Source organism: Diadema antillarum, unplaced genomic scaffold (genome assembly GCF_040938485.1).
Source record: "Diadema antillarum isolate AM-2024a unplaced genomic scaffold, OU_Dant_1.0 seq00001796_RagTag, whole genome shotgun sequence".
Classification (NCBI taxonomy): Eukaryota; Metazoa; Echinodermata; class Echinoidea; order Diadematoida; family Diadematidae; genus Diadema; species Diadema antillarum.
Genome location: NW_027272474.1, coordinates 207,468 through 234,989, shown reverse-complemented (window position 1 = coordinate 234,989; position 27,522 = coordinate 207,468). Strand labels below are relative to the sequence as shown.

The window sequence follows — 27,522 nt, the reverse complement described above, 5'->3', positions numbered from 1 at the left end:
TATTCGTCTGGAGTTTAATGATTGTTGTTTTTGTTTTTGGCGCCAACGATCTACGCATTATCGCGAAGAAGGAATTAAACACACAACAAGACCACCTTATCTTGCAAAATTACATAGTCAGTCCTTGACTAATTTAAGGCTATGTATGCGCACTAATAAAATGCATAGAGCATGAAATGCCCATACACAACGCCTTCAACATTTTTGTTTTGAGAATTGCAAGTATATAGAATGCAAAGTGTCCAGAATCATACAGTTCGCTGGACCTGATAAAAATCCTCACTCACAATAAACATGGTGTTAGTAGGAAGGGCTCCAAATAACGTGTGTGTGGAGCGAAAGGTTGATACTTATCTTGTACAATTCTTGCTACAACAGTAATGCCACAAATTGAAACGAGATGGTTATCATGTAGTACACCATTTCACATAATCCTATCATCGCCTATGCAAGTGAGTGAGACATTTCAACAGGAGCGACGTTTCATTATTACATTCAGGACCGATCACATTGAATGAGAGTCTCGATATGCGTCGAATGCATGACAACCTGAACTTGAAACAGACTGGCAGAAAGAGTTTCGTCCTCTGCAAGCTTAGTTTCGAAGTAAATGCATTTGTATTTCTAGCGCGCGCTGCTGCTGCACGTCGGCAGCGTCCATTTGGAGATAATCGAATTCAGGGCCGGGATCTTCGAAATCGTGAGCGTGAGTCGGCCAGGCGGCGTGGCGAGCCTCGTCCATCTCGGTGGCCACCTGGTTGCCTTCGTCCAAGCGATGCCGGTCTCCGCCGATGTTTGCTCCACATTCGGGACACCTGGTCCGATGTGTGGCACCGCCACACTCTCCGATGGCGTAGACATGACCCTTGGGACACTTGTACCAGTGACCTTTGCTGAGCCCGACGGCCTTGATGATCTCCACCCTCTCGCTGTTGCTGATGCCAAGAACGGCACTCCCAGTTGATTTCTTGATGCGCTCGAGAAAATCTTCGGCAATCTCTGCATCTTCCTCCGTGAACGGTGTCGCCTTGGCAACGATTGCCTGAAACATTCCTACGATTCTTCTTGGCTCGAGATTGCGTTCCAGCCAGGGGACGTTGGAGCCCAGAGTCTGGCAAGCTTCAATTTGCAGCTCCATACGAGTCATCTCCTGTTGTATATCATGCATCTGCTGTTCAGTGAATCGGTCCAAGTCGCCGCCACAGACGACTCCCTTCAGAATGAACAATTCCTGAACTACGCAGGTGCGCTCTCTCTTCAGAAACTCATGACTACAGCGCAGCTGAGACGCCAACGTATACAGCTTATGAAGGGCCAAAAGGAAGTTGCATCGATTCCTCCTGGCGACGGCTCGGCCCAACTGTGTCTGTAGCAGATCGCCTTTGAGCAAACCATCGATATCACATTCGGTGAGGATGGATTTTCCCATGACTAATTGGCGGCGGAGATCCAGTGCTTTCTCTCTCAGCTTCCGTAGCGCGCCGTCAATCTCCCTCTGGTTGCCTCGCATCTTAGCCTTCACCCTTTCGATATCTGTCAGCGCTCTCTTTATCTGGTTGCTGTACCTCACGTTGTTCCGGATCGGTGCCTTGCAGCGGGGACACTCCTTCAACTATAAATTTCAGGAGAGGATGAAGATATAAAATCCAAACGTCTGTTCATGTTGTGAGTAAATGCTGCTTACGCATAGGCCTATCCATATTACGGTTCTGCAAAACTCTGCAGATACCAGGGGGAAATACTAATGGACAACACAGAAGATATAATTTGAGTGCAAAAGTCTCGGTTTCGGTTTAAAGGGTGTGTACAGTTCTGGTCGAGGCGAGGATTTAGCTTTTAACGTTATGCGAGATATTCAGAAACCACTCTATGAGACGTCAAAGAACATTCAATTCTAAGGGGTATCAAAAGTTTATTTGATGAAAATCCGTTTTGAAATGGCTGAGATATCCAAAAACAAGGTGAAACAAAGAGATACTAATAAAGTTGTGGCATGTCGCCTTTTATTATTATCACTTTTTTTGATATCTCAGCCATTTGAAAACCAATTTTCATCAAATAAACGTTGAATCCTTCTTAAAATTACATGCTCTTTCATATTTCATATGAGGTTTCTCATTATCTCACTTAGGAATGTTCAAAACATGAATCCCTCACCTCAACCAGCACTGCACAGTCCCTTTAAACATTTGAAAAATGCACTCTCAAGCATGCTTGATATAGTTCAGAATTTCAATCTCAATCTCAATAGCGTATATCAAAATAAAACACACAGTTGCTCAGTTGAGTAGATCAAAATATATCTTACGCACAACGCAATATCGTTTTCAAGCAAGCATTGTTATGGTGTCGGTGGCAACTATTCGTGCAAATTGGTTAAAGTGATATCTTCGCATGACAAGTTCATTGTTGTTGTACGTAAGAATATTACGGAAACGTTGTCGTTTGTTTGTTTGTTTTTGTGGATCTAATCACCTACTGAGAGATTTTCAAGTCTCTCTCATAATAGAATGTAAAAATTTTCAAATTCATAGCATGTTACTTGTACTTACATATATTCATATTTGCTGGAAATAAGTGTCACTGAACTTGAGCCTGAACCTGAACCTGAATGCCATTTCTTCTAAACTATCAAACTTTATAGAACAATGGTTTCATTTGCAACTGAAACAAAGCAAACTAAAGCGTTGGAAACGAGTTATCTACTGAGAAGCGAAGCTTGTAAAATGTATAGATCACTCAAAAGAACAATAATACACCACTGACATATATATCTATCTATCTATATATATATATATATATATATATATATATATATGATTATGTGTACCGTTAAAGCATTTGAAATTTATTGATGTATAAGAAACTAATGATAATAAAAAAAAATATCGCAGGTTTAGAATGACCTGAAAATGTTACGGCATGGACACTCTTCATTAAGCTGTGTGTACCAAGAAAATATAGTGGCAAATCAACAATACTTGTATACACTCACAGGTTGTCCCGCAAAACGAAATAGAAAAGAAAATGCACGCATGAAAAAAAGACGAAATCACATTGTAACAAGTTCATCAACAGAATAACATCACAGCACAAGGATCTAGGAGAAAGAAGGAGGAGGAGGAGCAGAGAAGAAAGGAAGTGAGGTTGGTGAGCACGCCACTCCATCGCCAGGGCAGGTGAAAGTACAAAGGTTATTACACAAACAATTTAAGTATGTAATATAATAAACATGGAAACAGTGAGTTTTTTCCCCATTTCAATCTAAATGTAATAAACTTAGGGTATTTTTAAGCTATGATCTTAGATAATGTAAAGTCCGGGTCTCATATTTTTATGTTTGTATGTACAGTTCTCATTAAGTGGAGATGGAATTCACTGGATCATCTTGTGGGAACGCTGTGCAATGTGACTATTTCGATGAAATAAATCATGAAATATTTAGGTAAATGATTACAGTTATAATAAAACATGAATTGACCAAGTTTAATTGAATACAAGTCTTTTATTTTCAAAATTCTGTATTTAGAAAACAAAACATCACATGTGCTCGGGTATGGAGGTTAAAAATAATTCTGAATGCTATAATAGATAATATCTTTAAAAAGAGAATAAGTTTTTCTACCAATGTCTGATAATTATGTATTACCCCAAGCAATGCTAATAACGACAATATACCAATAACTAACGCCGTATTCTCTATTCTGCTCCGTATATCTATGTTATTTGAAACAAAATAGGATATAGGTCCAAAGAACAACCTTACTCGTACGACTCATCCCACTATCTACCATTGGGGTAGAGATCAGTGCTCGTACTCCACATGTTCTGTCTGTAACGTGCGTCACTTAGAGAGGGAGCGTTTCAGCGTTTGAACTTTTTTGTTTGTTTGTTTGCTTGTTTTCTGTCAGTGTTTCATCTGTATTAAGCTGGGATTGTGATTGTGTTACGGTATATGTACTAACCTGAACTGACGCAGACTCAGAACGAGCCGTTTGCATCCACGTATCCAGGGCGTTGACCTCAAACAGGTGTCCACAGTCTTCTAGCTGGACAAACCTATGAGTGTGAGTTTGCACGAATGTGAATGTGCGTGAAGGAATGCATTTTCTCCCGTTCAATAAATCAATAAGATTGGCTTTGAGTGTAATCATGATTCATAAAACTGGTGAACTGAATACCGTAAGTGTTTGTAGCATGCAAAATTCCTACTGCAATTTGTTGCAATAAGACATTGCTCTTTGGACAATGACCGTTTAACGTTCACTAATTTGAATCAGTCATTTGTCGCTGCAAAGGGAGAAAAGGTCATTATACATGCCAGGAAAATTCACGTGATTAAAAGCAATAATCAAAATGTTTTTAAAAGAGTAAAGGATATATAAAGGAGAATAAAAAAGTAAATTATGTACAGACTGCAGAGCATTGGACTCACCTTGCATCGTCATCATCCTCACTGCCGAAGAAGATTTCAGTCACCTCTTCCTCGTCACAGACACGACACTTGCTGGGGCACTTCTCACCACACAGGCCAATGCATGGATGTCCACAGGGCAGAAGCTTCCTGCACGGCTCGTCACACGGTTTACGATCACAGGGCTGCCCGCACAACTTAGGACACGAAATGTGAGCGCAGCGCCACAGACAGGTTTCTCGGCAAGGCACACACCTGGCGCCACAAGGGTACATGCAGTGGCTATGCTGGCATTTGTTTTCGCAGGGCTTCGAACATGGCGGGCACTCCGGCGAGCACCTCTCTCCGCAGGCATGCCCGCAAACAAGAATTCGACCACAGGTTTGCTCGCACGGAATATGGAGCCTGCCGCGACGACATCGGCCACAGGTTCCGGAGCATTTGTGACCACAAGTCAACACTGCTCCACACGGCCAAGGGCATGCGCTGGGTCCATCACAGCACCTAACTTCTACAGTGTGATTGCACGGCCAGTTAGATTTCGTTGTTTTCGCCAAACACACATCAGTGCAGGGCTGGCCACATATGCCGGAACACCGGTGACCACAAGCAAGCAGCCGTTCACACCGATCCTGACAAATAACATTTCCTACTGGCAAATGACACTTAACAAGTTGTAAATGTCCGCATAGGAGCTCTTTTTCTACTAGCTCTTGACAAGTTGTTTGGCACCTATCGCCACATCTCTCTTTGCACCTGTGACCATTAATGCATATTACCTTGTCACATTGTTGCTTGCAGACATTCCGGGCATCATTACGGTGATCATGACATGGTTCTCTGCACGTGTGTCCACACGTCAAGCGTGATTTACAAGGGAGCGTGCAGCCTGTCTTTTGATACTGAGTGAAGTCTTCGAGATTTGATGCAATCACGGATGTTGCTTTGGGATGCCGAGGGCATACGATTCTAAGGCCACTGTGAACAAGGTCAAGTCGGCGTGCCTCCGAGATGACGCGATCCCACACTTTACTTTCTTTACTCAAGTGATCCAAGTTACCGATGACGAACAGTGCTCTGCGAGCTGCTGTCAAAACTGTCATGAGGCGTTCATCGCTGTTTAAACGACCTTGCATGCTCTTTCTCTCGCAAGCATTCGAAAGGAAGAAGATGATGTCGTTCTCTCCACGAAAGTTGTCAACTGTTTCCAACTGGCTACCCAACTTTCCTCTGAACAGGCTGAACTGCGCAGGAAACGTTGTGAGAATCGAGATTTGCCGCTCCTGGAATCCACTTCCCAACAGATAATTGAATAGACCCCAGAGGAAAGACGCTTCGTGGTTGGCAGGATTTGAACCGTTGTTATGCGAGATGAAGTTCACGCACTCCGTAACGCCAGGAACCGGCAGGTACTTCGTAACTGAGGTAGTGTGTTTGAGATCATCACACGCTTTCAATTTCCTGCTGAGCTTAGAAACTGACGGACTCATGCGGTGTTGCATCGCTAGCGTGTTTACTGGGTATCCACCGTCGATGAGATGCTGAAGGAGTGATGTTTCGCAACCATTTCCCTCTGCAAGCTTCTTCGCGTGCGTGTATTGGTTGATCCTCGGGTACTTATCACCGATTAAGACAAGTTGCTGGGATTGAGGAGGGATGATGGCTGCTGTGACAGCCTGTAGCATCTCTCCAGCCTCCTCTATGATCACGATCCTTGGAGAGAGTCGCATAAGAACGCGCTGTATTTTGACTGCCGCGGAGCAAGTCGTAGCTACCACAGACGCCGTTTGCAATACTCTCAGATCTACGTCATCATGTGCTTTCTGTGACTTACGTCGAATGCTCTCCATCTGCCCATAGATGTGTCCAATTCTTTCTCTGATTTTTGCCTGTGCTGTAGCAACCCACGTGTGGTAGAGGGCCCAGCGATCACTTACCACAAGGTTCCACAACGATCTGTGTCCTCCTGGTGTTTTGGCGGAAAGTTTGCCCTCTCGGTGGTGTTTTGCAATGTGTTTGGCAAGAGGTGACGAAGGGTTTTCCCTGTCTGGGTTGAAATCAAGCGACATCATCTGTTCTATCCAAAAATCTCCGGGAAGTCGTCCTTGGGGAGGAGGTGCCCTACTCTGCAGCCAGCGAAGATCCTGGTCTGGAATTTGGTAAAAAAGGAGCCACTTAAGTATTTCCCCACGCTCAGCATGCGGGAAACACCGGCGTTGTTCTTCTGTCATGACAGCTTGCAGAGTGTTTAGAGACAGTATAGCTGTGTCAAGTAAGCGGGAATTCCCGCGCAGAGCATCTAGGCGCTTACCTAGTTCACCGAGCTCGACCTTGTATTGGCTGTCACAGGCTGAAATTTCGGACTTATGATTCTCCCGCTGTTTTTCCAGACCAAGCTTTGCTAGGTCGGCATCGGTAGTGTGCTCCCCACAACGGACGATGCCTGTCGTTTGAAAGCGTAAAATTCCTTGTATGAATTCATCAAGAGTCGCTCGGGAATAACATATGAAGAGTTTCAGGTCACGCTGGCGAGTGTCAGAGTCAGGTGCGTAGTGTGACTGGCGCTCTTTAAGAACCATCATATGGACGATTTTATTGCAAACGTACGTTTTGCCTGTGCCGGGATGCCCAGTGATCACGGTGACCTCCTTGGTAAGCGCTGATTGAATAGCTCTCATTTGGTACTCGTCAGGTTCACACTGCTCCAACCTCGGCCAGTCCTCCAGTTTCACCACTCGTCTTGTTGACTTTACACCCTGTGCACACGAATCAGCCTTGAGAAGGGGTCCAGGATCGAACCTTGCTTCCAGGTTTCCCTGCAGGAACTTGTGATGCTTCTTTTGAATTGCGGCAGCGGAGACAGAAATCATGTAGTCTTGGAATGCCATGCAAGATTGCAGTCCACGAATTTGCTCCAATGCCTCATAGATGGCGTGATACTCTGCAGCATAGATTTTAGCATCCAGCATGGTTAAATCTCTCGTTGTCAAAATCTTGACAGCGTCACCTTCGCGAAAAAGTCGTAGTTCAAAGAAGCCTTTTTGGACCCATGATTCGTCTCGTTTTGCCACAGAAGCAAAAATCATGTCATGAAAATCATTGGAAGTGAGACACAAAAGAGTTCCAAAGGTAAGAAATCTTGAAAGATCGTCTGGCCTTGATCCAAACTTTACCCGGATTGTCACACCGCGTGCCGTATGGGTGGTGATGATTTTGTAGACGTTCACATGGGAAAATATGGAACATTCCCTCATAGCACGGCTAACACCAATGTTCCTCTTGAGTTGGTGGTACTCAGATATCTGATGGCGCAGTGGCTCAACGATTTCCTGTCTGATGAGCTGCTGCTGAATCTGTATGAAATCCAACACATGATGGTTTCCTTGGACTGCTACAGATACCAGTGGATCGCAGTCGACTACTTCTCCAGATCTTGGGAAACATTGGAGGCTGCACCTGTTACTGGATACTGATTTAGTGGGCTGAGGGGCCTGATGGCTCTCTAGAGAATCCAGTTGACGACGGAGGTCATTGATATTTGGGTTGCGCGCTGCAATATCCTGCAACACCTTCGCAATTGACAACACAGTGCGTCTTGTGCCTGGATCGTACCTAAGAAATGACCTCATGAGGAATGCGATCAAGATGACGGTATTACACTCTGTCAAAATGCCTCGGCTTCTCAGGCTCATTATGTGCTGAAGGACATGGACTTCAAGGAATTTGCATTTCGCCACGAACGTGAAGACATGCGCAGTGTCTTCCCCGTCCGAGGTACATGCCATCGCCAAAACTTTAATGAGACTCCCAAATGCATCTTTCGGAATGTCATCTTTGTCAAGAAGCTGTTTCAGCGGAATTTTCCTGGCGCGCAGCTCGACAGGAAGCTTTTCTCGTGCACCAAGAAGCTGACGCAATTCCTGTTCAGTGAGAGGATTGTGTGTGATGTTTTCTTCAGACGATGGTATCGTCTTCTTCGATGACGCATCTCTGGCATCAGGATTTTTCAAGTACTGAGAGTGTCTTGACGAAGCCATCTGTGGTCTTGTGCTTATTTTCTTGACAAACAAGCCGCTTTTTGAGGTCTCAGACCATAATCTTAACTTAGTTCATAAGGCATTAGGTGATTGAGTTCGATCGTGGTCAATTGAGTTCTTGAATCGTGCAACATCATGAGGTGTTGTGACGGACACATCAAATTATCACAGAAGAGACTTCAAGCCAGACCTCTGCGGATTTACAAAAACAAAGCAGAAGTTGGGTGCATGAGGGGACATGATATCTAACGTGATACTAAATCTAAAGTTTAAGAACAATTACATAATTATAACATGCATGTTAGATAGCATGTTTGGACCCCATAACAGTGATCGATTAATAAGTGAAATATAATAACAAATCTTCATTGATTTTTGACAGTAGTTCTCTGTATTGAATGTATTTAGTATTTCAAGAGTTGCAATGTTGAAACAATATTGTAACTTATGCTAGAAATTGTCATTGCTTTATTGTTAATAAAACTTCAAAGGGACTATGCAGTGCAAGTGCACGTGCACTTGTGATCATTCATAATGGTAATGGTAAAGGTAATAGGACTGATTCATTGAAAATTCATTTGCAGCCAGATTGCTGAATCGCAGAATTGTTTACATTTCCATTGGGTAATAACTAACGTAAACATATAGTCATACTTTCATTGAAATATAAAAATATACAATAATTTATATGTACATACATAACATATATAATGGAATGACACAATCGAACATAATTTCCAAACGACTTAATCTAACTTGTACATACACATTAAAACAACTGATATACAGACAAGTTATAAGCATATTTCACAATAATATTATACATGTAACATATTTATATATGGCATATAGAAATATATCAAATATACGCAAGTCATTATACTTTCCCAGTGAAACTTTCAAATTATGTCTAAGCTGATTACGAAAAAAAAGGGGGACTCAGGCAGTGACGACAAGGGAGATATAATGGAGACGAAGAGAGAGAGAGAGAGAGAGAGAGGACAGAGATAACAAGAGAGATAGAAAGAGATCGAAGAGAATGCTGGAAATGGCATGTGTATAAATAGATGTGTAAAAAAGAAATATAACGATTATTTCCTTTAATAATATCCCATTTCTTTCTACTTAATTCTAACACATCTTTTCATTCCATATTAGAATTTAACATTAGCATCTTAGTTTGCCATGATCAGGATGATATTCTGATTATCATCTATGTAGCCAAAAGAATATCTAAATAGTATGTGCTACAAATACATCTTTTAATATTTTTCGATTATTTTTTTCTTCAGATCACATAAATACGCCCACAAAAAGCTTCCAAACCAAGATTCTGCCAGAGACATCATCTGTCGATAATTGCTAGAGTACTAAAATGATGAAGAATACACCCTCTTATCACCTAGACCACGTGTTATGGGACTACTCAATACTAAGCATAACTTGCATTTTCCCCGCAGTGTCTTTAACGGTTAATCATGATTATATGAGTAACGCGGAAACATGCAATTTTGGTGCATTCCCATTTGATGTGTTTATCATTTTAGTACTTCAGCAATGATTGACAGATGATGGCACTGACTGTATGATGGAATGTTCCCTCTGAAGGCATTTATTTATTTTTTTTTGTGTGTGGGCGTGTCCAAATAATCTGAAGAAAAATAGAAGCAAAATATTGTAGAATACAGTGTGTATATAATATGGTACATAGCAGATGTTCTTTTGGCTACACACGTGGTAATCAGGGTTTTGTGGTCAAAAAAATAGATTCAAATTTATCATGAGGGACTATGCAAGTCAAAATGCATAAATGTGCATCAAATAGTCCCTCATAATCCCTCATTACAAATATCTTCTGCTTATACATTGTAAATGATTTCTCTGTTTATTTGATGGAACTGATTAATAAATTTGAATCTTGAATAGTATCTTGTTGGTTTGGGTTTGGTTTATTTCTGCATTTTCTTTCTCCAAATACAATAACAAGTGAAAGCAAAGTGATACAGAGCATGCAAAAAAAGGAGAGTATAACATTTTATAAATCAACATAAGAAATGTCAATTTTACAACAAAATCAGTCTGTATAACATATGAATCAAAGCAACATAGTAAGGCATATTGTATTTGTATATGAACAAAGGAGAAATCAATACAGGGGACCGTTATCATAAGCAGAGCTTGACGCGGATGAGGCCCTATACAACACCAATAGATCAACACAATACTCTTACTCTTAACGTTATATACCAAACACATTAATTGGCTAAAGAAAAAAAAAAACAGCGGAAAAGAAAAACAGTGAGTACACAGGATATGATTATACACAGGGGCGGATCCAGGAATTCTGTAAAGAGGGCGTAACTATTATTTTTGGTGCCACTTCCGGGTATCATTTCATTTTTTTTTTATTTCTTTTGTTTTTAAAGGGACTGTACATTACTGGTTGAGGTAAGGGATTCATGTTTTGAAAATTTCTAAGTGAGATAATGAGAAACCTCTTATGAAATATGAAAGAGCATGTAATTTTAAGAAGGATTCAACGTTTATTTGATGAAAATTGGTTTTGAAATGGCTGAGATATCCAAAAAAGTGATAATAATAAAAGGCGACATGCCACAACTTTATTAGGATCTCTTTGTTTCACCTTGTTTTTGGATATCTCGGCCATTTCAAAACGGATTTTCATCAAATGAACTTTTGATACCCTTTAGAATTGCATGCTCTTTGACATCTCATAGAGTGGTTTTTGAATATCTCGCAAAATGTTAAAAGCTAAATCCTCACCTCGACCAGAACTGTACACACCCTTTAGCGATAAATAAAGGGGGGAGGGGGCGTGCGCTTCTTGCGCCCCCCAGTGGATCCGCCACTGATACATGTACCTACCTGCATGTACAAAACAACGTGCGATTGGATCCCTCCAAGTAATGTGATCTGTGAGTGCGAATTATGACCAGATGCCACTCCACATTTCTGACATCAAGAACATGTACAGCAGAGGTGATCAAATACGAGTGATTCTTGAAATCATCGCAACAAACACAGACTTACGCTTCAGAAGAGCTGTGATTGTGCCCAGTATCGGACAAGGTCAAAGGTCGTAGTTTGGGATTCCCCAACACAGAGAGTGCGCGACAGAGTTATAATGCGATGAGCATGGAGCTTTGTTTATCCTACGGTATAGCTCCGTGCTGAAGTTGGATTGTACATGTATTATGCTTGCCTAATTTTGTAATGTGTTTATGTTTACAGCTGAAAGATGAAAAGGTTGCAGAGTTTACACACTGAACTAGTCTAGTGCAGTGAGTTTACATCAGTAACACCCTGAACCCTGAAGCAAATTAGATGATGCAACAACGAATTAGATCAGAGAGTATAAAGAGTGCAAATACAAAATCGTGAACATACATGTACCTGCACAGCGAGTTGCCATATCACATTGCTTGGATCCGGAAGTGCGAAATGTGTCTAGACGCCATGCCACATCTGACGTGCAAGCAAGAACGCAGTAAAGCTGATCAAAATGCGAGTCATTCGTTAAATCGTTCCAACCAACACACACTACTGCACGCTTCAGAAGTGCTATGATCTCGAGATGTTGCTGAGTTCGAGCAAGGGTCTTAGGCTGGGATTCCCAAATACATATACTGCACGATATAATACAGGTTCTACTATGGATAGACTTATACTGGTTCGGAGCGACATTCATTAATCATGAAGTCAACGACAAGTGATGTTATCTTGACATTGCGCCAAGTTCAGACAAAGGATCGCAGGCTGGAATTCCCCAACACAGAGAATGCGCAGTACATGGGGGGGGGGGGGGGGGGGGGGGTGCTGCAGCCCCTTCACACTTTTTAGCTCTTTAAGAAAAATATCAATACATTCACAAATAGACAAAGCAATTAAAAAGATGTACAGTCCCGGAGGGAGGGGGAGAGGTGTTATCCTTGCCCCTCCCCCCTCGCCCACACGCACACGTGTACACACAAATTCTAAAAACGCTTCCTATACGGATCTCAGCTGGGGAGTGACCATTTACTTATATGTATTAAAGGCATGTTTTAGCATTTGCAGATAAAAAAAAAACAGCATTATCGCTTGAAAATAGTTCTAAACTGTGAGTTAGGGATAGAAACAACCAAAGTAAAAATTTGAGTTAGTATAAGTAATGTTAAGTATTTGAACAATATTCATAATAAAAATATTTCCAGACTAAACCGTCTACAGTTATGGTTTATTGAGAAAAAATTCTGATATCTTCTTATATTTTAGGTGGTTTTTTTTGCAAAAGTTTTATATGGTAGGATGTTTTGTGATACAACAGACCTACACATAATATGCATCAAAATAAAAATGTGATATCTTGAACATTTTCAAAATCACTGCTCCCAAAGGTAAACAGTACCTTCAATCTTGGTTGAATCAGACCACCTTACATTCACATTCATTATACATGTATTTGGGTTGTGTTAAAGTGCCGCCACATCCTGCTTAAAAACGGAGTAAAATCAAGGTTACAATATTTTAGAGGTTTTATCAAATTCGGACCCAGATTATTTGAAAGTTTCACACGTTTTCATGAAACAAAGATACTTAGAAACAACCACGTACAAAATACGAATGATGAATTGATGTCTTTGCCTTACAATGTTCTCACATGACCTGTGTACATTCAAGATCATTACTAGATTCATCATGCCTTTTTTCTATTCTTGTTTGTTTCTCAGTAGTTAAAATATTTACTAAAAGTCATGGGCAATTATTAGCAAACGTTTGAGGTTCGATCTCATGAAATATTTACGGATCTGTGGGTATGTTTTTATTTTTATTCTATTACAACCAATTTGAACATGGTGTTGAATTGCACTTTGAAAGGTGAAGTGGTTCATAATGTTGTTTATGCCACAGATGATTGGCTATCATGCACCTTATTAGCAGACCGTCACAATCAAGGAGGTACCCTAATCGGTTATCTTAGTACTCAATCCACAAGCGATGCCAACTGTGACTGACGCCATCTTGCGATAAAGTCAAGAAAATGTTTGATCCTACCAGAGTCGAATATCAAAAACACTGACTGCAGACTATCCCCTCTTCCTCCTCCTGCTCCTGCTTCTTCTTCTTCTTCTTCTTCTTCTTCTTTTTCTTCTTCTTCTTCTCTGGTGATGGTAGTAGCCTGACAGTGGTAGTGGTGATGGTTGAAATGATGTAATATTTCTTAGTGTGCTTGTACATGACTTAGGTTGGCTATATCAATTGCGACTAATTTACCCGTCTTCGATGGCAGGGGTGTCAGATGAGTTCGATTTTTCATTCCATTTATCTTCAATTTCTGAACTCATACCATACGCAATATCTCAAGCTGAAATCTGTCAATAGTTGTGCCATAGTAAAGGGTAGATTTTTCGTTCCAACTCAAGTATGATAGATGAATTTAATTGTCCTGCTTGTCGCTTAGATTAAAATCGTGAAAAGAACATTGCAATCACTATGTAGACAAAATCCGTGCGTCTCCCACCGAATTTATACGCAGTATATTGGGAGGGTGACTACTTTTTTTTTCTTCTTCTTCTTCTTCTTCTTCTTCCTTTTCAAAGCAGGTATCACACATTCCCTTCAACGCTTGTCGGAATCGAGAAGTGCGATCGATCATCGGGATCGATCGTATATAAACAGTAATCCAACGCACATCGTCAATGTTGTATCAACTCGGACATTGATTCGTCCCCCCTTCACCTCCGCCAAAACTCCCAAAGGGGGTGTGACTTTGTGCTCTCGTCGCCCCGTCTTCTGTTTTCCATCAATATTTTGATTGTCCAGGAATCTTATCCCCCCTCAAGAGGGCATTAGACGCTCTTAGTTCGGAATATTTACAGTGTTGAGTACTCCAATGATTGTCAACACGAGAGAAGCCCCGATGAGCTGCCATCGTACGTGTGGGCGGGGTTGGAGTTTTGAAAGTTCTACAAAACAAAAATATAAACTGATGAATATCCACGGAGGAATTCCAGTCCAGATGTGATTTAATTTGATCAGAAAGAGTAAAATCTTACGAGTACAAATTTGAAAATAATTATGATGATAATGAATTGGATATAAACAAAAAAGGGAAGTTATGAAATTGTGCAGTTTTGGTAACTTCTGCAGAACAGTTCTCGTGCAGTTGATATTTTAATTATGCAAATAAGTGAGCTGATGATGTCATCACAATTTTCCAGTTGTCGTGTCCAGGAAAAATGCGAAAATTCCATGTTTCTGCTACTGAAGTGTAAAACAATATATTTCTGGTTGAATAACTTCAGAATGATGATCACTTAGATATATCACCTCAGGATTTGAGACTGTATTGGGGGTAATTGCGTTTGAATGAAAAACTGGCAATTTCAAAATTTTGTGTGTAAACTGTATGGCAAGTTGTGAGGGGATGACATCATTACTTTACTATTTGCATATTGACTGTTCAAGAACTGTTTCCTGAAAAATTAGGCAAACTTCAAAATGTCATTAGTCCTAATTTCCTTATTTTTCATTCGATTTCGATCAAATTTTCATTGTTGTGCCAAGAAAAATGTACTCTTTCTTTTCAAATAGCTTTTAGAGGCACTGGAATTTCACTGGGTGGCAGGTTGATAGGCAAATGAAATTACCTGCACAAACGCAAGTTGCATAATATTCTGTGAGGTTTATAGCATTTTGAAAGCGGAGTTTACCTGATCTTGAGTGGAAGATTTCCTGAAATTTTTAATTTCAGGCATTGTGCCGTTGCAGAAATATCATCATTCTACACATCATAATACAGCATGGCATGACATTACATAAACATACAATATGAATTGCTACCGCTCTAACAGGGGAAGAATTAAGGCGAGTTACCTAGAAGTAGGGAGGTGACCGTCTCATCTCCCTGCTACAAGTGATATTCGAGTCAGATAAAAACAGTGCAATAAAACTGAATAATTCTTGATTTTTATGAGGGAAATCATAATCATGATATCTTATTTGTATTGAAATGTGACTTATATAACTATAAAACGTCCAACAGTTATAACAGTAAAAGTTTTATCACACCTCCTAATGGTCCTTAGTGCATGTACGCGGATATTGCCGTCTGATACAAGTATAATTACATTTTGGTTTGTTTTTGTTTGTTTTATTTTCTTTCCGAAAGGAAAAAAAAAACTCCTTCTTTAATACCAGCCACTGTTCTGAAATGTAATGTAACGGCCAGTTCAAAATGGAAATCCCATCGGCCACGGTAAGGGAGACATTCTTTGTAAATAGTATTAAATTGACACATCAAGACTGCCATGATGTTCGACATCAAATTCTGTGATAGATTCTGTTACTGTAATGGATCACAGATTGTGATGTTTCTTTTTTGCAGCACTGGGAGAGCGTTTTCGTATTCTACGGAGCAACTGGACCGATCAATAAAGACCTGGTCCTACTTTGGTCCCCATCTCTTCTTGTCTAAGACTCCTATTATCAGGTCCCTTTGTGGTTTCTCGTGTAATCCGTAGTAAGAATGTGAGGCAGTTAACACAAGTACTGGTATCTTTCTTTTGTATGGGTAATGAGTACAACCCGAATATCGAATTTTTGTAGCTCTTCTAAGCTTCAAAGTGGCAACCTCTGCCCCATAATACTATATACGCCCGTATGTAGGACCCTATGCCTCTACTTTGAGTAAACGGTATAGGCCTATAGTCTAAATCACACATCATAACCTTACAACAATTTCCGATTCAAAATATTTAGTGATAGCTGGGTCATTTCCTTGAATTCTTATAATTTCATTTTCTATCAGCGCTAAAGTCGTCTTTCCTGAGTGGGGCTCCTCCCCCCCCCCCCCCCGATTTTATGTGTGACAGTTTTGGCGCACATGTACAGCGAACGAGAACGCTGCTCTTCTGATATGAGTGAATTACCATTTGACCTACGTCAAACTCCAAAATAATGAAAATAATACTAATGGTAATAAAGTAATTATGCAGTACTGACAGCATTGTGAATTATAATATTAATGATGTGTTTAAATTGGCAATAAAGAAAATGTTGATAATTATGATAGGAATCATTGGGAAGGAGATGGAGAACACAAACATGATTATTTTGTTCGCAACTTTTTCTTTCAAGCTATCATAAGAGTTTGGTCTCAAAAACACTGCAGTCTAGATGCGCCCTAAAATATGATTTCTAAAATCATTCCTCTTAATTCTGAAGGGATATAGGGTGATGTGAAATGGCTTTTCTATTGTTCACCAATTTCGCCTTGCATTGTCGACCTTATGGGATCAAAATGAAACGGCGAACGCAAGTTGTGTCGGTTATTTATAGCTAATGATGTATCGCTATGCTCAATCAAACGATTCAAAGAATATATTGCAGTTTGTCAGAGGTGCCTCAAAGGAACTTTGTGGTATCATAAAAGAAATGTCCCGTTTGAGGTTTACCTATCATTCTCCATATAGACACACGTGTTAGAAATAAAAATAAAATAATTGTATATATATGTATATATGAAGAGTTTGTTTGCAAAAACCGATAAGTCCATTTTTTAAGATTTTGAAGTACGATCTCTGTCATAAAGTACAAAATAATACCTTTTAAATGATACATTGGTCACTACATATAAAGGTACATTTTTGAAGTTATGATCAAAAGAAGTAAAAAAATTTTTATTATTCTCTTTATTTTTCTTGACCGTTAATCGCAAATATCTCCATTTGGCAAATATGGACTTATCGGTTTTTGCAAACAAACTCTTCATATATATATATATATATATATATATATATATGATATATGTATAAACGAAAGACTCAGTGTCTTTTGGGTTTCACATCTAAGTAGGCCAACTTCTTTTACTCTGACATGGTTTGCTCTAATTTACTCTATTTAATTTTACTCTCTATTTTCACTTTACCTGAAGTTTGCAAGAGGGCTTATCTGCTCAAACTCCGCCCTCAGATCCTTAATGTCGGCTTTATCACTCAACAATGTATTTTTCGTGTTTTCTTATTAATATAGTTCCCCTAACTCTAAAAGAACACAATGTCCAGTTCCAAATGAGGTGCATTTTGTAGCGGGCCCCACTTATCAATCAAATGCACCTTATAAATAGTGAGGTTTTTACAGACTTGTCTACGGCGTATTTTTCGAATTGTTGCTATTATTATTATTATTATTATTATTATTATTATTATCATTATCATCATCATTATTATCATTATTATTATAATCATCATCATCATTATTATTCGTACAAGTTTATCATTCTTTCTTACGAAAAAGTGATGAAGCTCGGGATGGTCCATTGTATTTTTATTTACAGGTGCTATACGATTATCTCGGAACTATCCATGCATGTACATACAGCAATACTTACACCTTTCTGGTATAACCACAGAACTCTACTGTGGGTGCAACTTATGACTAACTGAACAGCGTCCTCTATTGGTGAAAACCCTTATACATGCACATTATCAGTGTTTGGCACTCTGATCTCTGAGTCTGTGCATAGAGATGTTCTCAGTATTACAATATCTTTTCGTCTCTATGTAACTTTCATAGAGATCCTAGTGGTAGGGGTAAGCATGTTAGCCATGTACCATTGCATGGTCAGAGCAATGCGGTTTACTCACTGTAATATAAAAGAAATTATGTAGCGGACCCCTAAGCTCTTTCCGCCTTTTTCCCCTCTCCTTCAAAAAACAGTTGAGCAAATCTTGAGAGAGCAGGTGTAAAGTGCGCGCGTGGGTGAACACACAACGAACTCGGCAATCACGTTGGATCCACGGGGTAATTACGCGCGGGTGCCGAGTGGATTACTTAATAGGATTACAATAATCCATAATACCGTTATGGAGTCCGTCGGGCTGTAGGAGATTTAGCTCGCCGGAGATAATAATGGCTATCGTCTTAGAACTATGGTACATGTACGACCGGTACTGGTAATCGGCATTTGATTATGATTGTCCCTAAGGACGGTCGGTCTTAAAACTCAGAGCACGCAGGAAGGTATAGGGCTACGTCATGCAGAATGCAAGCATAGAAGAGGTCCGTCCCTCCCCAAGGCCCTGTACACTACCAAGTATTCCTTGAGCCGTTCATCTATATTCATTGAAAACACAACACTGCTAACGGGCTGAAAAGATTAAGAAGAGTGACTCTTTAGCTATTGGGTTTCTTGTTGTACTTTTATGTAAAATATCAAATGTTATTTGCTATGAGGCTTCGTAAATGTCCAAGGGCCAGCAACACCACTGGAAATGTACTATGACAAGCTCAATGCAAAAACACCCTGGCTATAGATTCAAAGTAGGCCTGTGCCCATGTTGTACGTCTACACAAGGACGAGTCCAAATGGATCAAAAGTTCCCAACCACATATCAGTCTGTCTATTACTAGTCCATCATTATAAAAGGCGCGGGTTATTATAAACTAGCGAGGATAAAAGCATTCAGTAATCACCCTTTTCCGGATATCCCGTTTACCAGCTCAGACGTTAAATTTCAGCTTTCACTCCGTATCATATTGTAATAACCTTTACCGTATCCGAGCACTATGAAATTACGCAAACATGCAATAATGCGTTCCTTAGGATTTTCCTTTGCTTCTTTTACTGCATGCGTGTTTGCAATTCATATCTTGTAGGACGGACACGGAGGATTTTGCTTGTGGGCTTTGTTTGCGGGAAAGGTAATGTTTATAGGAAAAATAAACACCGGATGAAAAAAGACTAGCTGCCCAACAACATTCTCATCCGCGTAAAAGGCTTTGATCGACATTGTGAGTGTTCACAAAGGGGTGATAATCACCGAATGTGGGAGTATCGATCGGTCTCACAAATTCTACCGTTCGCGAGCAATGGATTGACCGATAACATTTCGCTAGATGTGTGGACGCATTCACTTGTGAAAAGCAGTGTTACATGTCTCTTGTTGGCCTACGTTGCGGCATCGATGGTTACTTAAAAACAAGCGATATCATGTCATATGGATAAGTATTATGTTTGGAAAAAAAGTGATTATAAATTACAGTTTTATGCTTCACTGATAAGCTTGGCTGCCAAACCAAACTACGAGCTTATTCTATTCGATGCTCAGCAGTGGGAATATAGACGAAAATTCTAAGCAGTGTCAGAAATTCCACCTGTGAACTCTTATCGATATCACACTGTCAACCATAAAGGGTTGTTACTCTCTAAAAAAAATCGAGTGAAATTATTCACTCCTAAAAGAGTGAATACAAAAAAAAGAGTGAATTTAGAGTGAAATTGGAGTGAATTTTGAGTGAAAATGTTCATTTTCACTCGTTTTAGAGTGACCTCAGGGATCACTCCAAAATCTTCGAGTGATCCCTGAGGTCACTCCAAAATGAGTGAAAATGAACATTTTCACTCAAAATTCACTCCAATTTCACTCTAAATTCACTCTTTTTTGTATTCACTCTTTTGAGAGTGAATGTTTTCACTCGATTTTTTTTTTAGAGAGTAAGGTGACTTAGTATAGTTTTAAGTAATTCAGTGGAAAACAGATATCGAACATTGTTTTTTAGTGTTTTCGAAATCAGTTGGTGACTGCTCTGATATTTCTTTCAGTGAGTGGCTTGTTCCGACAATATGACAGACAACTTTCTTTTTGTTTTGTTTTTCCCATGTCCGCCTGTAGCAGCTAATATCCATTACTCTATACGTATTTTGTTCTCTCTATAAGGAATAGCGGAAACCAGCCTTGGGCAAGTGAATTGGACATGGTCGACGAATAAACACTAGCGATAAATCATGTAGGGCCTACGGATCAGAACGACGATAACTGTAGTGGAAATAAGGAAGTCTAACCTAATTGTTTCGGTAAAGTATCGATCGTTTATAACATATTTGCTGTCCGCAAAAAAAGAAAAGAAAAAAAAAAAGAAGACGAGACCAAACAAAACAGACCCCCCCCCCTTCTCCCGACATCTCTTACCCTCACGCAGTCATACATATTGTGTACCGTTTTTTGTAATAACGCCATGCTTGTTTGGCGATGGGTGTAAAACCGGGTTGGTGACATCATTCAATAAAAGGATGACAGGATCTTAGCAAGCTGGTGGAATGCTAATCAAGAAAGAGATGCATAGGCCTAATCTTCATTGGCGCTGAGGACAACAATACGAAGGATTTCTTGGTCTGCGAACGCGTGCACGCGAAAACAATTGCCCGATTTTGGTTCCGCAGATCAGGCGTGACTTCGTGACAGCAATAATTATTGCGTCGGCTGGTCCGTGTACAGCGTGGAAGATATATCGGAGAGATTGGTCGACATCAAAAGAAAGTACCGTGTAAAAGCAATGACATCAATAGGTATAGATGTCTTGATTAGAAAAAAACAAAACAAAAACAAAACATGCACATCAGCACGAAAGATAACGCGCAGAGCGCGAAAGCAGATCACGTGAAACAAACAGTCTTATAAAAAATTCTTGTATTATGCACAGACGACACAAAACTTATACCCCAATACTTCATTTGTAAAGTAATCAGTCATCAGTCATAATCATCCATGACTATTTTTCGAGATAGTAGCAGTCTAGCAGAACTGTTTCGTCTTAAATGATCATACCACGCACCAGTTCTCTCTTTTATCCCGAAAACGGGATAATGATCAGGACAATGTCGTCAAAATATATCATACTGCATACATTGTATAATGCGATTATTGCTGAGATGCAGTAATCAACATTCGTATACGGCCACCGTGACCTTCTTTCGAATCCATATAAGTTTGTCTTTTTTTACTCTGCAGTTTCTAGGTATCCGCAAAAAATGGATTATAACGTTTCGCGATTGACTATAAAAATACACCCAAACTATTGAACCCCCTTCCAGTGATGACTCACCCGCCACCTTCCATATTCAAAACACCATTTTAGGTCCCACCGATGTCATAGTCTTATAACCAATGTGCTCGCTGAAAATACCGATGACGTACCCATTTGCAACTGACTTAGCTATGGATACTGTTATTTTCTTCCATTTGTGTGAGAATTCCTCAAGATTTCAGTTTTGATATAGAAAAGTCTTACCTTCCCTCGGCTTCTTACTGACACGTGTTAAGGGCAATATCATTCCTTAATTTCTGAAAAATGCAAGTCAAGCGCTCTTTCACTTTGCTGGAAATATGAAAATCTATTGAATTCTGGTTTTATTTCCTTAATACCGTTTCCTGCAGTGACGTCACAGGCTGTTGTAGTCTTCTAATCCAGCGATGGCTGCATCAAAACTTTAAACATTCATAATTTTTGAACGGATTGTCCGATTCTTCTCAAACTTTCACTGATTTACTTTACTAATGTTGTTGCATTCACTCAATCCGCACATATTCGGATGAACTTCTCCTTTAAGCCCCTCGCCTCCTCTTCCATCAAAACTGCGTAATTGTGTGGCGGCGCCCTTCATGCGCTGTGGCGGTATGCGTTTTTTTTTAAGACGGCACAGATTGGGGCATGGCTCGTGTTAACCGATAGATTTTTAGTTTCCCCAATCTGTGCCGTCTAAAAAAAACACGCTGGCGGTATACTGTTGACATTCTCATCACCTGATCCCTGTATTGCCGATGGAGTGCCGGCACATCAAGCATATCAAACGAACCGCGACACAATGGTATAAACACCGAACAGGTGAACACAATTCGTCACCGCGCGATGTGTTGCTGTTTTGAGAAAGATCCATTAGAGTTATTGTGATGTCCGTGTTCTGCTCTCGGAGGCGGATCCCTTCCCACTCCTGCGGATGCAACCATTATTCGCGTGAGTCGGATGAAAATGATACAATTCAAATGTCAGACGAATCGAGAGAGAAACAAAAAACAGAAAGAAAGAAAGAAAGAAAGAAAGAAAAAAGAAAGATTGAACACAACAGTATGTTATTGCCTGGCTGTTGTTGGATGTAAGTTGAAAGTCTAGTGACGTAAATTATGTTGACCACAGGGTCCAATGTTCGTAGCACTGCCATCATAAACAATTATTTTGAAACCCACCTTGTTATATACTTCCTGCTGTAGATGTTCTTCTCAGGCACGTGTCATCATGTTCAGAACCACCCGTGCATGAAATCAAGAGACGATGACACAAGTGAGATTCTCTAGTTTCGTGACCACCTACTCAAAATTTGATATATCGACATTGCACGCAAACAGATCGAAAATATCTTAATGGAAGAGTAGAAATGTGCAAATCGATCACAGATGAATAGTCCGTCCAACGAGCTCCCTCTAAAGTTTATCCGAAGACTGGTCACCTGTTCCTATATGGATCGTTACATCAATGGAATCTTGAAAAGTCATAATCATACATGAAGGGGTATGGTAGGACAATGTTGTTGTTTTCTTCTGTGATCTCATCGAATACTTTAACCCTTTGCATGCCAGATTGAATTACTGTCCATACGCTTGTGTGGGAACTTTGTGCACATAACTCTTGGGCACGGGATTAAGGATTAAGGCGTTTTAAGGGTTAAGGCGAGATATCGATCTATAGCACCCCACATATACACTGCCATATAATCAGAGAGAAATCTAAGTGCGACTCGAATCTGCGTTAAATTGCTCTCTTTTGAAAATTCATCGGTTTGAAAAAAGAAAGAAAGAAATCCGTTCACTTCAACATGTAAATTGTACTCAAAATCGACACAGTAAAGTTATACTATAAGAAATACATCATCAGCATTCAGCACGAAACTGAATTGATCTATGGTATATCAATTAAAGATATCATAATTCTGTAAAGCTCCTAGGGGATGCAACCTTTGAAACATGATCAGGTCTTGCAGAAAAAAACGAACGAACGAACAAACAAACAAATAAACAAATACAGTGCACTCCCGTTATAACGAACACGGTTATAACGAAATTCCGGTTATAACGAAGTAAAAATTTGGGCTGCAATGTCATCCACTCTATGTATTTTTATTGTTAATTTGTTCGGTTATAACGAAATTCCGATATAACGAAAGAAAACTGCCGGTCCCGAGGACTTCGTTGTAACGGGAGTCCACTGTAATACATTTTAATATATCATCTTTGTAATGCTATTTGATCAATTAAATTGTAGTACAACATGTATTATTTGACGTAAATCACTCTCAGAGAAGCAAATCTGCTGTAACCTGAAAATCATCACGACTAATCTAATATCTTCAAACATTATACATCCTTAGCTTTAGCAACTGCAGTAACAACAAAAGCAAACATCGTCATCGACACAGAAGCTTTGACAAGGCTCGGTGACACGTGAGGAGAGTGTAGGATTTCTTTTCTTAGTAACATCAAAGATCCTACGTAGTGTGTAGGACCTTTGGTAACATGACAAAAAGAGTTTAAATCCTTAAACAACACATAAGAAGAGAGCATTAATTGATGGATGTCTTTCTACAACAGCATGGCAGAATAAAGACTTTATCGCCAATTAACCAATATGTAACCAATCTGTATACGTATATGTTTCTTTCCTGCTGACTAGTGTAACGGTTGTTTTTTCACAAGGTCACAAATTTCCTCAAAACATCAGGTAGTTCACAATGCGCACTCGAGCACTGCGCAGCTTGCTCCTCGCATCTATTTAGCATTTTGCTAAAACGTGTATGCTGGAGCAGCCGAAAGTTAGTCTGTGTACACAGACCAAATCCTAAGGAGGAATGCCAAAGGTCAATTCTATTGCACTAAATTTGATGATTACGAAGCTGTGTTAGGTACATATGTATTATGTCAGTATGAGGTTGATGTTCTGTTCCTTTGGAGTCTTTATCACCGCAAAAAGGGCATATGAAGGAAGCTGTGCGGACGATAGACTATGCATGAATCACACACAGTAAATCACACGTAAACGAATTGTACGTACGACATGCGTGTGTACCGAAATAACCCATCCATCCATTCATTCATTCTTCGATCGTTTTCATTCCTCCTACTGTACGAGATGCAGTTCGCTCTACCGGGAGCGGTGCGGAGAACGCCTGTCTGTATACAACCTTGGCAGAAGAAATCTGGCAGTTACATTAGCTAAGCGTGTAGCTCTCCTCAACCCTTCCTTTTGCCGATTTACTCTTGAGATATTAGTGGTCAAGCTGATAGCGATCCATAGTGGGCTGCCCATGAGTGACTCAGAAGTTCTGAGCTGAGAATTCGGGCTGTTTCTGAGCTGAATTCGTGCCCGAAATGGCCGAATACGAAGGGAACATAGTCACCGAGTGGCTGCGATCTCTGGATATGCTACGCTACGCGCAGGCCTTCTTGGATAACGGCTACGACGAGTTGGAAACATGTAAGCAGATCGGGCCAGACGATCTCGACGCCATCGGCGTCGTAGATTTAGAACAACGGAGCGATCTTCTAATGGCCGTAGATCGACTTCGAGAAGAAGGAGGTACGGCTGTCTATTTTACCCTTGTCGGACCCTCATCCGATGATGAAGAGGGAGGGAATAACCGCGAATCTGTATCAGCCGGGAGGGTGCCCAGCGTAGATTGGACCGGGAGCGATGCGGGGTCGGCCGACTCTCGTGCTCCGTTGATGGGACGGGTCGGTCGCACTGCCTCCATAGAATCCGCTGACGCCACCTTAGGAATAGGATACCCTTTAGTTTATCGAGATTCGCCCAGTTTTTCGAGGGGATTATATCGAGAAAGAAGAACCTCAGCTGATAGCCGGGTCTTGAGCAACACACCGGATATTCTTCGAAAGGTAAGAATAAGACATGAAGTAAATATTCACGCATCCTGCGCACGACATGAAAATTTACGGCATGCCCGACTTCTTTTGAATGCAACACTGCCCATGTTTCCCTCTCTCTTTTGTTATAAAGCAAAGATGATTTAACTCTTCTTGCGACGCGATATTCTTGACTACCTGTGCATGAAGCAGCTATCCAAGCTTCTCAAAATTCTAGGCTATGAGGATTTAGAGAGAGAGAAAAAAACTTTTGATTACTATAGTATAGATTTCGTTGTTGTTGTTGCCGCGAAAGCTACACTGTACCATTTGTATTGCTGTGAAACGGGAATCCAAACGACCGTATCGTGATTCATCGTCTGCTACTATCGTTCGTACCGACATGCGAGGGTTGGGGAGTGAGTGATACGTGTTAGGAGAGTGAGAGGGAGAGAACATGTGACTCACGGTAGAGCCCGGCAGGGTTGTCAATTCATGTTGGTGTAATTAAATGATTACCGTGCCAAGTTCAGAACTCACCTTCATGAATTTTGGTGCCCTGGCAAATTGTAATCAATCAGGATTTAGAGGGTAAATTGGAATTGAGAAGGGTTTAGCTGTCAAGATTCTGAATAATGTGCATGCAGCTCAATTGCTGTTTTGAGCCAGAATGTTTTCTGAGGATTTTTTCCCAGTTTTTGGGCTTTCTTCGTGTAATGATTTAAAGAACACATATCCATTTAATGCATTTGCTGAAGAGTATGAAAGTTGGAGTACAATGTAAGCTTTTTATACCCAGACTTTCTGACACAGCAGCTTCTTTGTGACTTCTATTTGATTTGAATGGGTATACAGTCTTGTTGGGTGGAGTTGTTTTTCTTTTTCCCTGAATAAGGATGAAGACATGAAAATATCAATTTAGTTAATACAGAAGGTGCTATAGCACTCAATATCCTTGTTTGTAGCTTGCTTATCAAGGTCTATAGTTTCAATCGGAAAATGTCATTGGACAATATGATATGCGGATTCTGCAAATGCAGAAATATAAGTAGTGAATACGGAAAATTATGACAGTCTGTTCAAAAGCTATGTGAATGATTTAAGCATTTGGATAATTTCATGTGTTGCCCTCCTGAGAATAAGACTGTACAATAATTTCAGATTTCACAATGGTTGAATGATATTAAGGAAAGTAAAAACTAAATTTCACATTTACAGGGATGCCAAGTTCAAAAAGTTTTTATGAGTGAGATTCATGACTCGGAATCTCGGCGCGCGAATGTGCGCGCGAGCGAGGGTGTGGGAGGGGTTCCCCCCTCCCCCCCCCCCACGGTAGGGAGCTTTTTCAATTTTTAGCTCTTAATGGTGCGATCAGGTGCATACTTAAGTGACTATTTTTCACTTATTTTGAAAGACAAAAGGGAAATATACCTTCAATTGCAACTATCACTTTAATCCTTTGAGCTATGCTCATTATTATAGGCCCAAGTTGCAGACTTCGCCCGATGCGTGAGAAAAAAGGGTGCCATGCGTGAGATCGTGAGACGGCCCCTAGATGCTTGAGTCTCACGCAGAATGTGTGAGACTTGGTAGCTCTGCATTTATTTTGCAAGAGAATTGAAAGAACACTTAGCTTCTCAAGAACACATTGAAACTGATAGAATATCATTATCCTGTAGTGTATCAGTGTAACAGGACAAAGGAATATTTACTTACCATGAAAAAGAAATAAGATTGAATGAACTTTCTTTTTATATTGTGTACATCATTCTATTAATGGAACACCAAAAAATGACGTACTAAAGGAGATAACATATTAAAAGGCTCTATATTAAAAGGCTCTAACCGAAGTCCAAAATATAACTAGTGAGCACATCATTTAATCCCCCCCAATGCCGAGTGGTTGTTTCATGTTATAGAATTTTTCTGCATTTGCTGAATCCACATTACCAGTATACATTTTTGGGGAAAATCCCCTTTAAGCTTGGGAGACAGCCCTGGTCTCAGCCTGTTAGTTCTCATATCATGAAAAACTTTATCCTGCACATATGGTGACACACTCAACAGTCCATAAAAAATATGGTTATATGTAGCAGGGAGGTTTGGTCTTTAAAACTTTTATATTGACAACTGTATGACTGATAGCAGTGTATACTGACATGTATTTTCTATGTGTCGCAATAGCAAGTAATATATCATCAAAATGTGCAGGTGAAACAGAAAATGGCTCTTTTTTATTTGATTGTGTAGGAGACGGTTGCATTACAATTACTGATTGTCATATTAATGTGCAAAGTGAAACTACAGTGTAACTATTTCTATGACGCAAGGTGACATCAGCACTTGTGGGATATTTCATCATAGAGACTGCATCAAATTG

General features: G+C 40.2%; 2 protein-coding genes across 2 annotated transcripts in view; one reads left to right on the top strand and one right to left on the bottom strand.

The window, feature by feature from the left end:
- Positions 1 to 508: 508 nt before the first annotated feature.
- Positions 509 to 12,009, bottom strand: LOC139712385 (NFX1-type zinc finger-containing protein 1-like). Its single transcript, XM_071624211.1, has 4 exons — positions 11,866 to 12,009; positions 4,436 to 8,643; positions 3,966 to 4,059; positions 509 to 1,612 (listed from the first exon to the last, which is right to left on the bottom strand). The coding sequence occupies exons 2-4, from the start codon at positions 8,449 to 8,451 to the stop codon at positions 596 to 598; spliced, it is 5,127 nt and encodes a 1,708-aa protein (XP_071480312.1). The 5' UTR covers positions 8,452 to 8,643; positions 11,866 to 12,009; the 3' UTR covers positions 509 to 595.
- Positions 12,010 to 24,417: 12,408 nt separating this feature from the next.
- The window catches only part of LOC139712386 (uncharacterized), a 150,917-nt gene continuing 147,812 nt past the window's right edge, over positions 24,418 to 27,522 (top strand). The window contains exon 1 of the mRNA XM_071624212.1: positions 24,418 to 25,175. Coding sequence (XP_071480313.1) covers positions 24,651 to 25,175 — 525 coding nt within the window. The 5' untranslated portion in view covers positions 24,418 to 24,650. The remainder of the gene's footprint in view (positions 25,176 to 27,522) is intronic.